Raw genomic sequence first — 16,281 nt, 5'->3', positions numbered from 1 at the left:
CTCATATTAAGAAAGAGATGACCCACTTACAGATTTATGCAACACTTTAAAGAGATATGATAAAGATGAGCAGAAAAAATCACATGGTGAAAGAAAACCAAATTAGTATAATTTAATTTGAGCTTGTCTTCTCTCCCTTAATTCAGTGTCACTCCCGCTACAACACGGAGAACACTAATGTATGTTATGCAAGGAGAGAACCCTCCCACGCACTACATTAGCAAGAAATCCTCCGAGATGAGGTAGTTTCCCTGGAAAAAAGTCATACGCATTCCTTCTTGCTATCATATCTGATTGCAATTGGCACAAAAACAGAGGGAGTATTTTAACAGTGTAACATCTCAAGTTTGCACATCAATCAGACCTATCAGATGTACTGTTTTTCTTCACTTCCACCTTTTCATCTGGAGACTAAGAGCCGCAAAACCTTCTTTTTTGATGCTCAACTGCAGCATAGCATGTTACGACATTTATGCAGGTCATTGACTTTTCATTTTCAAAAAATTCTCTGTACATGTCCTGAATATCTTTTCTGATATTCAGACAAGTTTTGGACAAGCGGTGTTGGGAAGAGGCTTGACGATGTCCCTCCACAAAGAAAGAAAAGTACCAAAAGTACTACCTGTTCTCCGGGGCGTTTGTGAGCGACGCCACGATGTTCTGCTCTATAAAGAAGAGCATTGACAGGAGGAACCCCAGCCCCATGGCGCTCATCACCGACCCGATGGAGAGGGACTGGACCGGGGCTAGCACAAACAAGCTCTCAGATGGGTTGTAGTTAAATTTGGACACTGGAAAGAAGGGGGGAATGATGTTAGGAGGCACCTTCTTGTCCAACCAACCACAAGGACCCGAGTAAGTAATGTTTTACCCACACCATGAACTAATGCAGCAAACCAGGCATAATACTGGGGCATATGGGAGCCAGAAGGCCATAGAAGACAGGCTCATCTGGCTGCTTCAGTTTATTTTTTCCCCTCCATTCTCTTAGAGCTTGGCTGCCATCCCGATTTGACAGATTACTGCTAGTCCTAGTGAGGCTTTACATATATCTGAGCAAAACAAAAGAAGCGAACTTGTTTTGCGCAGACACGAGACATTTATAGATTAGAAAACCCGGTTTCTAACCAGCAGGATACTTCTCCTGCTCAGTTAATCGACTGACAGAGCTGGTTTAAAACTTCCTCATATCCAACAAGCCGTGCAAGGCATTTTAGTATAAAATGCCCCTACGTTCCTGCCACTGGAAGAAATCCATAGCTAGAGATAAATCACACATGGCCACACATCATTTTGCAATCCAAATGGATAGAATGGCCATCACAGGAAAAAGAAAAGCCACTTCTTATTTGTTTCCATACATTTCCTCACATCACCCACTCACGTCACCACAGGACAATGCAATTCCTGTCCCCATTATCGCTTCCTGATATGGAAAAGCTGATCTATTTGGCCAATGAATGGTGTCTCGTTTTTAGATTTCCTTGTGTAACTTAGAACTGCCCAGATGCACTGCACCATTTCACCTAAATTAGGAAAACGTAAACTGGAGACAAAGAGGACACAGTGGGATCATCAACCCTACGTCTGTATGACTGGCAACAACCCTTCCTGCCTGCTAATTACTCTGCCCTTTGTTCTTTGCCAGAAATTGTTGATCCTCTTTACTGCAAGAGATACGTACTTTAAATTACATTGAGTGGAGACACGCACTGGAATAATTTGTCTAGAGAAAAAACTTTGCCCAGCCTCGTTTGATTAGGGTTTTGAATGAATTAAATCAAATATTGAGGAAATCTGAGCCCTCGGAGTGGTGGGAGATATGCAATTCAAGTTATACGGAAGAACTTTGCTACATTTTAGCAAAACCTTCCTGGGATTTCATTTCTCTTTTTCATGCACCCCAGTATTACAGAGATTAATTTACTTACTTTCAATTTCCTTGAAGATATAGGAACCCACAACAGAGAAAGTCAGAACTGAAATCGGTAAGGCACAGTCGGACAGAATTTCACGCACTCTCGCGTGCAAATATGGGCTGCAATTTAAAGACAAAAAATTTCCATCAATGCCACACTGTAGGGACAACTGCTCAATCAAAATAGAATTAATGCTTTAACAAGGAAAAATTCAGTCCAATCTTGCAATTCTAAAGAGATACCAGAATTAATCTTTAATTCAGCCCTAAATCCTCTGGAATCTATAAGCTTTGAAGGTTGATGAATGCATAAGCAAAGCCTATAAAGAAACAAGAAATTAAGATGCAAGGTAGAAAAAAGTCCTCCAAGCATTAATTTGTGTCTCATTTCCACTTTAGTTTAACTGCTTGCTCAAGCATTTTCAATTTAAGGGCAAGGGGAGTAAAACCCAAATTAGAGCTGAGCATTTGACTTCCAGGAGCACGCTGAAGGTACGTTCCCAGATCTTCCAGCACCATCAGGGATTTTTGCCCACCACAGCAGTTCAATGGCTACTTGAGGGGAGTTACGGAAGCTCCAGTATGAAATATATGGTTCAACCAAAGCTTTCTAAAAAGCTACTTGTGACGCCAAACCAAATACGGAAGGGCATCATCCAGTGACCGAACATTTTGTCCTGCTGCTAACATTTTCCAGGTCGCCAGCCAAGTTCATCTCTGGCTTTGGCTTCCACCACCGCTAGTGGAAGAGTTCCACCTGATTTTTCTGGGTTACAAAATTAAGATCTAAACCATTAGCAATTCCTCATGGGTAATATGAAATAATCAGTAATCTGAGCTCTAAGACTGAAGAAACTCACCTTTTCTTAAACTGATACAGCGTATGGCCAAGCCAAAGGGTACCCAACATCAACATGAGACTAAGGACGGCAGTTTCACGTCCATAATGCACATCATGGGTGCCTGTTTGATTCTCTAGGGACATGGATCTGCTCACTGATGAATTCATCAAGAAGGTGGTATTGATGCCGAGGCTTGGAATAGCATTAGCTCGCGCTTTTTCCAAGTAACTGTCTCCTGTGCGCCCATGGTAGTAATATTTCTTAAAAACTGTACAAACAACCGACAGGCAAGCATTAGGATAGGTTTGCGACAGTCAAATCAAGTATAATCAAGTGGTTCTTTCTGACTCGATCATGCAGTATTAAACATCATGCTTCACCAGGTTTATAAACCCCCTCAAACCAGTGATAAGAAATCAGGCGAGCTGCTTCTCTTGCAAAGCCAGCACCTTCCAGATTCATTTTTCACTTTAACAGCTAAAAATTGAATTGATCTAAAATAACATATTTGAACTGTAAGGCCTTCCAGTGCTAATTATTTATGTGATTTTGTTCCTGGAATCACTGCTCTTAAATATATATACACACCCCCCCACCCCCTACTTTTAGCAGCCTGGTAAACAAATTCCATCAGGATCTCTGAAAAAATTAAGAGCAGCCAGGCTGCACAGATCCTTCAGAGGACTATGAAATGTACAGTAATTACTTTTCTTCCAAGGCTGGTCCAGATTTTAAAGTTAAGTGTTGATGAGACGCAAAACCTGGCAGAACGTTTAAATTTACATTGAAAATTGAAATAGAGTTACAGAGCACCTGAAGCAAACCTGTATAAGTGAAACAACCAGTAACGCCTCTGGAACCAGCCATAACTGATTAGGTTAGCTCAGAGGCATTTATGTTAGTCATTAACAGTTGTAAATACACTCTTGCTCCTCAGCATTTAGACAGCTGCTAAAGTTCTCATTTCTATGGCATTGGCTGGCTCCAAGCACCAAAACGTGTTTTTGGGATGATTTCACCTCTTTGGGGAACAAGAGCCTGAGGTGGCACAAGGAGCAAGTAAAACCAGAAGACAGGAGCTGGGCTTTGCAGCCCTGGTACTCCCAAGTTATGTGACTGGATAGCAGCACCCCACTGGTATGGGGAAGAGCAGAAGACACAGGAGGATGGAAACCATCACGTCAGAGTTCTGTAGTCCCTCTACCTTTTTTCACTTTAGTCAAAACACCGCTTCAAACTTGGCATAGGGAAACTCAAATGTTTAGGGCAAGACCATCCTTTCTAGGCAAAATTACAATAATCTGAAGCTTAGGCCATAATGTTCCTTATAACATTTCCACCCCAAACACCTCAGCTTTTCCATCTGCAGCAGCTACAGGGAAAACAGGCAAAACAAACTGCATTTATAAACATTTGAAAAAAAGCAAAACAAAACTTTAAACATTCTTGCAAAGCACAATTGGTATTTGACACCACCTTGAACTTGGCTGAAGCACAGTTTGTGTTAACTGCTGGGTTTGGAGCTCACCCCAGGGTAAAACACCCCACGTTTAGCCATTTTTACAGGAGTAATAACCCTCCTTGAAACAGCTTTTAAAAGGAATCTGGGTGTTCAGCAAGTGTATGGGGTCAACAGGTCATGGAGGTCACAAGAGAAAAGACCAGTTACTTCAAATTTAGTACTCCTGTATATAATTTTAAGGATCATAGAAGGTTTACAATTCAAGGCTTAACCTCCCAATTTGCTCTCAGCAGCAGCCAGAAATGAGGAGATCGTTGCACTTTCAAAGCATGAGAGCAGTTCCCCCAGTAAGGAGCAACCTCGTTACTACCGCCTTTAGCACTGCACCGTGTGCTACGGAAGAGGCTCTGGTCTCATTTCCTCCCTCCAGCCTCGCAGCTGCAGCCAGGCAGGACACCCACGCCTGCTTTGCAAACAGGTAAACTGAGGAACAGCACGCTGACTGTGACCCAAACACCAGCACAGAACACGCTGGAGGATTTGCAGTTTCCAATGTGAACATTAAAAGGACGTTTCTGTCATAACAACAATGATTGTGGCAGTATTTCCTGGGGATTTGCAGCTGGCCAGGGCTAAAAGCCCGTTTGCCGTCTCAGCTGACCCTGAGCCTTATTAAGTCCTACAGACACATGCAATTTCTGAGCATAGAATAAACTGACAGCACATACAACTCGGCAACTATGGAGACTGGATTTGCATGCCTCCATTTTTAGATTTGGACTTGAACAAATAAAACTTTGTAATGAATAAGAAGTGACTTTTTGGAAGGTCTTGTGGATTTTCTCAATTTCCCATACTTGGCCATTTTGTGATAATACACTTAGGGCCGAGCACGTCCTTGGTGCCCTGTGTTCAGCCTGACTATGTCTATATTCACAGCCTCTCCAAATACAATATCATTAGCCCCCTTCTCAAAACCAGGTAGGATCGCTCCACTCAGCCCTGGATACGGGGGAAGAAACTTTGGACTTTGCTCTTCTATTTTAGTTAAAGCAACAAGAACGTGCCAAGATGGCTAGTGGAGGCCTCTGTCCTGCAACCATGGACTTGCTATACAGTATTGCACTCCTACAGATTTAGAGGGTTGTTTTGTGTTTGTTTTTTTTTTTTTCTAACAGAGCTAAGTGAATCTTGTTGCCCACATTCAGAGAACAGTGAAGCAGGTGGTGCCCTCGCTGAAACAGCCGTTTGAGCACAGCGCGCGGCTCAAGTTCCCTCCAACAACATTAACTCGCTTTGTTTGCTCCAGCCAGTTCACCGCCGCTTCCTGCAGAGTGCAGATGTCAAGATCAAACAAACACAGCTTTGGTGGCTGGGCCACACGGCAAAAACAAAAGCGTCACCAGGATAGTGTGAATGCACGTGGCTTGATCCCTCTGTACAGCATCACAGCCTTCCCCCATCTTCCCTGCACATACATGAGGAACTTGTAAAAAAATCAAGGCTATGAACAAACTGAGGACAACACATCTATCTGCACAAGAGCAGCATGTTCCCTGGCACCTAAGAGGCCCAAAGTCTCTGTCAGCTGGCTAGCCATTACCAGGACCCATTTAACAGCGTGGAGAAGATACCAGTTTTCTCTTCCCACTTTACTGTTTTGAGTGGGAGGAGGTGGTGGCAGCAGCAGCAACCATAACCTTCTACAGAAACAGGAGTGGAAGAAGCAAGACAAACGTGGCTATGAGCTGCTCTGGTGCCAGGTATTTAAAATGAGCAATGAGAGGGTTAAGGAGAAAGCCTGTGGCTGGCAGCATTGGTGTCCTTCTGCATCTGGGAACATGGCTGGACCTGGGGTCCCATCTGTTGACGTACTGAACACCCTCAGATGCAGCTGAAGCCAACATGAGCTGGCAAACAAGTGGAGCATTGGTTTGATTTCATTACCATTGTTTCTATAATTTCAACCCTTCAAGAACAAGGCAGTATTACACTAATTCACCAATCACACTAATTAACTTCCAGGATCCCTCTGCAATACTCTGAGGAATTACTTGCATATTGCTGAAAGTCTGGAAGCTGAGATCGATGGGTGCTCTTCACACCTTTAACCTGCACCCCACTCCCCTCAGCTCTCTACCACAGAAGCCCTCTGGACATTTGCTTTTATTAATTTTTTTACGAAGCATTTGGATGTTCCGTTGGGGAACACCACAGGGAGACTGTCTCATGCCTCCAGAACAGGGCACAACCAGCACACATTAAGCAAAGCTCACGGTGACATAGTGAGCAAAGAGAAAGCAAAGTAACCCCAGGACAGCTTCTCCTTCACCAAGCTTTGTCTAAGCAGCAGATTTGAAAGATGCAGGTGTTCTGCAAAGAAAAAAGCCTCTGATTGTGCAGTCAAAGCATATGCCCAAGGAACCAAATTAAGGATTCCCAATGAAGTGAGGAAGTATTCAAATTGATCTGCAGTGTCAAACCTGCTCTTTGAAGGTGTTCTCCTTGCATGCAAGATACCGTAATGAGCCAAGCCTGAGAATCTTGAAAACAAGGGATGTGCTCCGTGTGCTTAGATATATCCTAAAGGATTTCAAAGGAAAGCCCAAACTTGAGGATGCTGGACAATAGGTCATAAAAAACAAGGATTGCAGACTTGGCCAGCTCCTCACTGGGATGGACAGAAAGGCTGCCATTCAACATGGCATTTCTGCTATCACCTCCACCTTCACAAAAACCTCCTGCCAATCCACATCAGAAGGAAGGGAAAAATTTGTTATACCCCAAGGCTGCTCATGGATACACATCTAGAACTTGACCTAGAAATGGAGTCAAGTGGCTTGAAAGGGCAGAATAGCTTGAGGAGCACCCTGGAAGGCACTGCAGTCCTTATGTTGCCATGAAAGAAGAAAGATCCTGGAACTCATGTAAGGATGGGCAACCTCAACCCATTTTTCAAGTCCCTTCCATGTAATTTTAAAAGCGTGGCAAGGAAAGAGGTCTAGACACACTACATTTAAATTGGAGCTTGTTTTTTTTAGCCAGGATCAAAAAGACTGGTATGAGGGGAGGACTTCTACAGCAACATTAATATAGTTTCTCTACTAAGACACTAACTCTATCTCAGCTCACTGAAACTTGAGCTGACAGAAATTCTGTATATCCAGGGAAACTGCTGACACAGGGCTGCTTCAATTTCACACACTTTTTTTCCTCTGAAGACCTGAATGAATGTGGAACAAGCAAACATCATGCATATTTGCAGCCTTATATTTCCCTGTGACAAGGAAGCGAAGCAGAGATTCGCACTGAAAGTCACTGTTGCAAGACTTACCTTTAATAATGCCTTTGAAGGCATCAAGCACAAACGTGATGGATATAAAAAGTGCAATTATTTCTTCTGTTGACCTGTGGAAAAATCCCAGGAATTAAATACAGCCATTAGCAGAATGTGCATTCAACTCCTTTCAAAGGAAAATCAGCATATTCATGTATTTACATGAAAATATACCAACTTTAGTAAGACTCCAACTCAGGAAACAAAACCCAGTGAATCTTTAAAAGCTTCTTTCAAGCTGGAACAATAAGCTGATATGATACTAGCCTCATCTCACAAAATACATTTTGCAGCAAGTGTGTAATTAAGGAGCTTGTAGAATGTATAATCTTTCCATTTGGTGAATAATCTGATCAAAATACGACTTCTGGAAAATAGCTACCTTTTAAAGAGCTTCATCAGAAGACTTAGATTAAAGAGGGAGTACATCACAAGAAAAAAGCTGTTCCACAGTCCAATCCAGGCATAGAAAGCACTGAAATCCAAGTTGTAGTCATCGCAGATTCCTCGGATGACTGCAAACATGAAGCATTCATGTGTCACATTAAGCTTTTGTCATTACCACCCCGCGATTTCCATCTGCTTGATGGCAAAAAAAAAAATATTAAATCAAGACTTCCTCACAATGCACTTATGGCAGACACCATTAAACCCCTGTTCTTACACTCCTGGATCAACCCAGGCTGTTTTCCTCTTGGCCAGCCCCTTCCTTCACTAGAAATGGGGAGAAACACTTGGAAAAATATTCTCCCACACTGCTCAACGCATCTTTCCCAGGGCTTAAGGCCACAGAATCAGCCCCTGGAATTTGCTCTTGCTGACACTTCAGGATGCTGTTGAGCAAAGCATCCCCCACATGCTTTTGCATCATGTTTACTCAGTCATTGCATCATGACCAAAACTTCATTCATATCTTAAACATTTCCAGGTAGTCACAGCCCATCTGATTTTCTTACAGATAATGAGTTTGCTTCTTTACAGCTTTGGCTCAGTAACACCAGCTTGCAGCTGTAACTGGAAAGCTATTGATCACACCTTAACAGACCAGTAATGAAAAAAAAACCCAACACAACCAACAAAAACTTGTCTCAGGCTCTTAACCGCAAGTTAGTTTAATGCGGCCACATGAGAAAACCATCAAGTGAAAAGGATTTTCTCCTTGACGTGGAAGAAATGCTTATTCTCACAGAGACTTTTTCTATGCTAGATGAACCCTTTAGAAACCAGCTTTAACTAAACCTGAATCAAATCCCTCCGCTCTCCTTCAGCAGTAGAAACCGCCCTTTAATATTGATTCATTAAACAAATGCAACTAAAGCTCTAACAGGGTTGTACGGTTCTTGTACAAAGTCTCAGTCCATTGACTTCAGCCACGTTGGTCCCGATGTACACATTTAACAGACTCACCATTAATGTAGAGTGCTAGAGGAGCCGTAGTCAGGAGCACAACCAGAGGCTGCCCTGAAAAGAGCGCGTAAAGCAGCCCTCCAATACACTGGCCCACGATTGTCTTCTGCACATCTATGAATAATTGGGAAGGATGGAAACAAACAAGGTTTTTATCCAATGCCCCCCCGACCAAGGAGCATGCACAGGGTATAGAAGCCAAGCGCTAACAAGCAAGAGCAAAGCTCAGAGGGTGTAGAGGTGAGACACTGCAGAAGCAAGAAGTGACCCTTTGCCATCAGGGTTCCAGATGTTGAACTATGAAAGTTGGGTGGGCTTTTTAAATTTGGTTTGGCATTTTGTTGTTGTGTTTTGGTTTTAAATTTTATTTAGCTATATAAATGTAACCAGTATTTGTAGAGACCTTCAGGACAAGATTTGAACTAAGACTCCTATGAACTGTAACAGCAGCACGAGCTGCTTCAGGGCCACAACTGGGATAGAGCAAAGCGTTATCCGCTATACCAGTGGGTTGGATACTGGCAATCAAACTCAGATCAAAAGCACAGGAGCTTGTACTAGGAAAAATGCACAGATAACTACACGGTTCTAAAGTGAGCATCATTTAAAAGTAGCCTATATCTGCATCAGTCCAAGTCAGATGATAGCATCCAAAGCAGAGCTTGATTTTTCTTGTCTTCTGAGAAAAAGTTAATGAACATAACAATTAGAAAAACCTTCACCACAGAAAAACTATAAAAATTTCAGGTGACCAGAGCTACTCAGCTTGAATATGTGGGATCCTATAACAGATACACAAAACTCATAAACTTACCAATAGCTCCTCGCGTATTTTCATCGTTGAGTGACCCAAACGCAATGGATGGAAGGAGGCAGGCAAAATACAGAAAGATCATAGTCGTGATGTATTTCCCTATAGCTTTGTTGTTTCCAATAACACCTAGTGAAACCATAACAAAAGTCATGTTAGCGCTGCCCACTTTGTAAAGCACTGAAACCCTCCTTGCATCAGCCATTAGTTCTTTCAATGCTGAAAAGTGGAAGTAGAAATTCAGTCCACGCTTTAAATGTATAGATACGTCTTTAACATTTGCTTTTGCACCACCATGTTCTTTTGTTCATCTGGGACCAGAAGTAAAAGCACCAACATGCCACCAGACTGCTCCAACAGACATTTCTGGCATCGTCAAAACAGGAAATACTGGAAGCCTTTTGTTCAGTTTTGCCAGCCCCAAAAGCTTGGAAGAGGATCAAAGCAGAAACTAAGTTTAGGGTTTATAACCCCCACCCCCTGCCTTTAATACCAACTTTATAGGTATTCTGGACTATGTCCCTAATGAGCTTCACAATGATCACCCGTCTTCACAACTCACGATGCTCTGGGCAGGAAAATATGAAGCACTTCATTTTTCCCTAGGCTGAAATCTGAGGTTATAGGCTTGAATCAATAATATGCGATGCCGAGCCAATTAGTGTTAGCAGACTTACAAAAACAAATAGCACAAGAGGTCTGGAATGCGTACATTAAGAGTTTTTTCTTTAAATAAAAAGCCCTTTCTGAAAGAATGGCTTCTTTCTTTTCCATCCACTCACCCCCTCTCATCTCCATCGGAAAAAAACACACTGGGCCAAAACAAAAGCAGCCAGAAAGAGAATTAAAGTGTCATAATATGAATTTAAGGGCCTCTGAAGTAGCTTCCCTTCCCTTTCCTGTTTTGAGGCTGATGTCCATCCCTGGTGAGCTCACATCACACAAGAGAAAGGGTGAGAGATGACAACAGCTGATATTGTTTGAGGAGAACATAAGTTTTTCCACAGAACAGCCTCTTCAGAGAGGATACACAGAGAGGGGCTTGTCAAAGGGAACCCTGAAAAAGCCTTCAGCCTGCCTGTGCCACCATCCTTGATGACACTCCTGCTGTGAGACACCTGAGTGAGCTTGGAGTTGCCCAGGTCCCTTTTCTGGAAGCCTCCTGAGCAGTGAACTCCCACACCACATCTGTCCCTAAGCTCCCAAATGTCCGTCTAAGCCTTTGCTAGTGTCAGTCTCTGGCTGAGGGAGCTACAAGCCAATGAGTTGAATCAAAGAAGAGAGGGCTTCGCATTAGAGACTGTTGGTGCAACACTGAGAAAATCTGGACATTGGCACAGACTAACTTGTACCACTAGAAAGGAACAAAAAATAAAAACCACTCAATGACTTCAGGATCTTATCTAACATCTGTTTTCTACACCATTTGCAGTGCAGAGATAAGGTCAGAAGGAGGATGCAAAACCAAGAATCAAAGATCGGGTATAACGAACAGGCAGCTGCATGAATGATGGACACCTTATGATAGTTCCTGTTCTCGACACAAGAGGAACACCCATAGATAGGGCTTCTGACATGTCAAGTTATGCAAATATGAACCTGACCTTTCAGGAGTCATAAGACCAGCTGTTTAAAGGCAGATTCCTTTCAATTTATTGTGAAGATTCAGAAACCACAGACCACATTCCTGACCACTCTTGGCAACCAAAGGGCCCGAAACATAGTTCTTGGAGAGGAAACTTTCTCATGTGATCTCCAGTCCAGCTGCAGGCTCCTACCTCACACTCCCAAGTGCCCGAGACCTTTAGAGAAAAGGAAAGACTTGGCAGGGCAAACAGTGGACCGAGGGGTAGTTTTAGAAGTAGATACAGTCGCATCCTTGTTCAGAAAACTCTCCATCACTCCAGGATACCACTTTTTGGCAAAAGGAGTCTTTCCAACATAAAAGGTCAGAGGCAGCAATGCCTGCAACCTTTGAAAGCATTAATAAAAAGACAGGCAACCAACCAGAGAAGCAACTAATATTAAATTAAAAAAGGGGGGGCTCATTTATTGAGGAAAGGAAGATACATAAGCTGCTCTCTAATAAAAAAACCCCAAAACAAAAACTTCCAGATAGATAAACTGTAGTATGAAAGAGCAGAAGAGACAAGAAAGCCTTTGTGATGCACTTCAAGGCTCATGCATGGCTTTTAGTTCCAGCTCCGATCCTTGCAAAGCAAGCAAGCAGGAGTCCTGGCTGATCGTGGAGGTCCTTATGCCGCATCATGGCTGAGTCCAACACTTCCAGTCCAAAATACTTTCTTAAATCCATAACCAGCCAGATGAGATCCGAGGAACAAGGAATCCCTTCTGGTGGGAAGCAAAACTCACTTCATGATGGAGACAATAACTACATCAGATTAAACATGCCCTTTCACAAACATGATTAATCACTCTTTAATTGCAGTTAAAATAATGAGCAAATGCTGCCTCCTTGTGCAGATTCACCAGGGAGAAGCACTAAATCCCAGCATTAACCACAATTTACCTTTTGCCTTTTTAAAGTCAACATCTGGCTAAACATTCTCAGGGTCTATTTGCAACCCAGGGACTGTCATTACTTCATTTAAAAGAGGGTGGGCTGCATTCGGATGGCTTTTCATCTGCAGCAGGCTCATAAAAGCCATTGAAAAATGTGTCACTCCAACTGCGCCATGTAAATTCGTGGCAGAAAATCAACCCGCAGTCCAGCTGTGAAATTTGAGTAGCTGACTATTACAGAAGCAATCCCTTGAAATTAAGGTACATCTACGCATTGAAATGGGAAGCAATTATGTTCACCAATGTGACAGCTCTATTTTATTTGCTTGAATTTCTGAAATGTTGTAGTTTTTAAAGGCAAGGTTGGAGTTTCAGGGAAAACTGCAGCATTGCTGGTCCTGCTTTGCTTAGTATTCTGCATTGATAAGTTCAGGACTGAGACACCCAGAGGCTGGGACTGGAGCTCCTTAAATCTACTAATTGTACATCTGCTGAATCAAAATGGACAGACATTCTCTGAAACGTCTGACTATGAATGCTCTTTCCCAATTCTCTGAAATATCCAATGAAAAGCAAGTTTAATTATACTGATCTGCAGTACAGCAGCAAGGGTGTGTCTGCTAAAGCCCTGATTTAAAACCTAAAAATTAAATATTAGCTTTCAACAGTAAAAGCACCCGGTAAGGACATCTGTCCTTAGGTTTTGAGCTGTAAGAAGTCAAAGCATGACAAACTTCTGCCAATGCCCTCAAGCTGGGCTTTCACTTATGTTAGCAGCTGCTGGACTCTGCCCAGTTTTCTGAAGACGAACAGAAGATGAATCTTCCCCGAAGTTCTGTGAATCACAGTACAAGTGAGACTAAGAACTTAGCTGGGAAAGGAAAGCCACTCTTACTGATTTAGGAGCTGGGAAGCCAAGCATGTGCTCAGCCTAGAGAAGTATGAAGAAAGAAATGACAGGCTTGGAGCTTTCTCTTCTTGTTTCTTTTGACCCATTTCCCACGAAGTGCTGGTCTCTTGAAGAAACATCCACAGACAAAACAAAATGCTGTTATGCATCTTTGATGTTTTCCCAGCCACCACCGATTCAAAAAGAAAACTGCAAAAGCAGCCCAGATCATGGGTCCCTAAAAGCATCCAGTAAGTCAGCCTTCAAGCAGCTTTTGAGATTTTCCACCCAGGTGGTATTTAGGAATGAAGCTGCAGAGAGATGTGGGAGCTACCCCAGCACCTAACTGAGGGCAGAGGCACTAAAAGAGAGGTGGGGAAAGCCTATCTACAAATCCCTTCATTTTTCCTCCTCCCTCAAGAAAGCAATCCTGCCAACCAAGGCAGCCATACAGCCAGGTGGGAGAGTCAATGAAGCCTTGGCACATGCCACAGCCAGTCCACAGTCAACATTTTAGCAGGTTTAAGCTCTGTGGTATCTTCGACAAGCAACAAGATAAAACTTCCTTTTCAAATTCAGTTTTTCCAATGCCTTCAAGCCTTCCTTCTGTGCATGCCTGCATCACAGGGAGCTTTGGAGATCCCCCTCCTCCAAAACACCACCAAATCCCAAGGATGCTGCCAGCAGACACACTCGCCTTACTCTCAGGAGCTGGTTAGGGACCCTCTGCAGGACCAAGGACAGGGAGGAATCCACAGCTTCAGCTGAACTATCCACCCACCAGTCTGCGTGGGTGAGGACAGGTCAAGGAAAACAGGGGGAGTAGAATGAGTCTCAGCTTTCCTCTTCCCTTCATCCTCTGTCCCCAGGAGGTGAGGGGATATGGCAGGACTCAGCAAAGCTCGCTGTAAAAATCTTGGCCACCTCAGGTTTCACCTTGGGCACTCAAAGTGCTACATTCATAAGTGTTGTACAAGAAAATATGCACTGAAAAATAAGGGCACCAACTTTAAAGGGTTTCAGGAAGTTTGTATCCGAGTCCAGGCAGAATTACCTCCTTCATTCAAACCAGCTTCAATTTATTAAAAAAACCCAAACACCTCAAGAAGCTCCTTTGGTTTGACTGAGTCTTAAAGAGTGATAATATTGACACACACGTGTTTTGAGCCTATTTGACAAGATCAGGATGAACTTCTGTACAAACTTCTTTAAGAAATCGGAATCCTATCAACAAAGGTTGTAATCATTTAAGAGGAGACTACATGGCAAACTGTGTTAATCCTGATTTAAAAGGAAATTACAGGTGTTCTTAGGCTCAGCATAATCCAAGTGGTCGTCTTCAGATGCTCCTGCTGGAAGACACCTATTACAAGCCATCTGTATCACTGAAGTCCCGCTCCAAAAGGTTAGAAAACCCTTCCTTGACCTCTGCGCGTTTGGTAAACTGCACAAGACTTCACAATCCAAAGCAGACCTGAAGTTCATAAATTCCTAATATGGAGGAAAAAAGGGAGAAGGATGATTCCTTACTTTTCTCTCCCAAATTACAATGGTCAAGGATAATTTAATGGCCAGCTTTGTGTAGCATGTGAAGACGACCAATCCTATAAAAGTCCAACTGACAGAACACTTGCTGGTCCTATTATTTATCACTCCTCCCTTAATCGGTTTATCTGTCTAAACCAAAACCCTAGGTTGCATCTCAGATTGAGGATTTAGAGACTCCAATTACTCAAAACCCCCCTATCTTTGTAATTCAGAGCTCTTTGATGATGCACATGCAGTTGTCTGGAGCACAGATACTTGGATAGCTCAAATCCCCAATGTTGTGGTACACTGCTGAGATGGCCCAGGAATTTCACATTCCTGATCGCCTTCAGTCTTGGTGGTTTATGGGAGATGCTTTATGCTCCATCTGGTTTTCATTCCATGCAGATCCTTCAAGAATTCATCCTAACTTCTGGTTTCTGGGAAGAAATGGCACATCCTAATATATGTCTAGTTTGGGTTTGGTTTTTTTTTTTAAAAAAGTGGTTTGTTTGGTGTTTTTTAAATATCTTTTCCCCATATCCTATTTGAAAGAGCACAATTGCTCCTAAGGCGAGTACTTCACACTTGAGCTGCAGTAGATCCTGAGTTTCACTTGGCTCATTTCTGCATCTTCCACTCTCCAGAAATGCACGGAAACTTTTTTTGCATATATTTGCATTTTATACCAAACCCATTCTTCTGGAAAATTTGTCATGCTGGATTATCACTGTGATGATATTTTGTCTCTCAGGGCAGATGTGCCCAAGGGAACAATTCCTTCAAGCTAGTTAATCTCAGCACCTTGTTTAGGCCAAGCCTTATCTGCTACAAGGAAGGCTTGTGGACCTGGCTATAGCTGACAGCCCCAAGGCTGAGAAGCAGCACGTGCAGATTAATTTGGATCCATACAGGGCTAGAACACAGACCCTGGAATGGTTTTCCAAATCTGCTGACAGCCAAAGTTTGCCACAGGACCACTGTATGATGCTTTTGTGCCTGTGAACCTGCTGCACTCAGGACACCAACAGCCACAGCAGACACTGCTCTGTCTCGGGATGCACATGGTGTTTCTGCAGCAGCTTTCTTCTGAAGTGCTTCAACATCCCTTTACAGTGAAAAGTTAGACTTCGACAGCCCTACAAAGCCACAGCCATAGAGATGAAGCATCCTGAATCTACTCCAGATGCATCCAGATTAGGATTTTAAGACCCTTGTGAGATCTGGTGCCAGTGATGCACATGCCAAGAAATATTTTTTCTGTTTTTATCAGACTCTTTGTAGCTACCCTGAAAATAACTTCTTGTCCCCCTCCCTCCTCAACATACCCTCAAATAAACAGAGAATATTGTCTTCAAATGGAGACTGCTCTCCTATCACCCCTGGCCTCCTGAGAACAGTTTCATCCCAGCAATTACAAAGCACCTGGAGAAAGCATCCAGCTCTCAGCCACTGTGCTAAGCCAGCATCTCATCCCACTTCATTCTTCCCAGTGGAGTGGATACCACTAACTGCAAAACACATCGTGGTGGATGAAGCGTTCCTGCTCCACAACACTTTGGCAG

At 43.0% G+C, this 16,281-nt stretch overlaps 1 protein-coding gene across 1 annotated transcript in view; it reads right to left on the bottom strand.

The window, feature by feature from the left end:
- Positions 1–618: 618 nt before the first annotated feature.
- The window catches only part of SLC4A11 (solute carrier family 4, sodium borate transporter, member 11), a gene marked incomplete at its 5' end in the record, with an annotated part of 62,907 nt that continues 47,244 nt past the window's right edge, over positions 619–16,281 (bottom strand). The window contains 7 exons of the mRNA XM_010138202.1: positions 619–791; positions 1,932–2,038; positions 2,779–3,028; positions 7,557–7,630; positions 7,942–8,074; positions 8,967–9,080; positions 9,781–9,906. Of these exons, the coding sequence (XP_010136504.1) occupies positions 619–791; positions 1,932–2,038; positions 2,779–3,028; positions 7,557–7,630; positions 7,942–8,074; positions 8,967–9,080; positions 9,781–9,906 (977 nt within the window). The remainder of the gene's footprint in view (positions 792–1,931; positions 2,039–2,778; positions 3,029–7,556; positions 7,631–7,941; positions 8,075–8,966; positions 9,081–9,780; positions 9,907–16,281) is intronic.

This window comes from Buceros rhinoceros, unplaced genomic scaffold (genome assembly GCF_000710305.1).
Source record: "Buceros rhinoceros silvestris isolate BGI_N320 unplaced genomic scaffold, ASM71030v1 scaffold21906, whole genome shotgun sequence".
Classification (NCBI taxonomy): domain Eukaryota; kingdom Metazoa; phylum Chordata; class Aves; order Bucerotiformes; family Bucerotidae; genus Buceros; species Buceros rhinoceros.
Note: the sequence above shows the minus strand (reverse complement) of the source record. Positions and strands in the feature narration are given on the sequence as shown.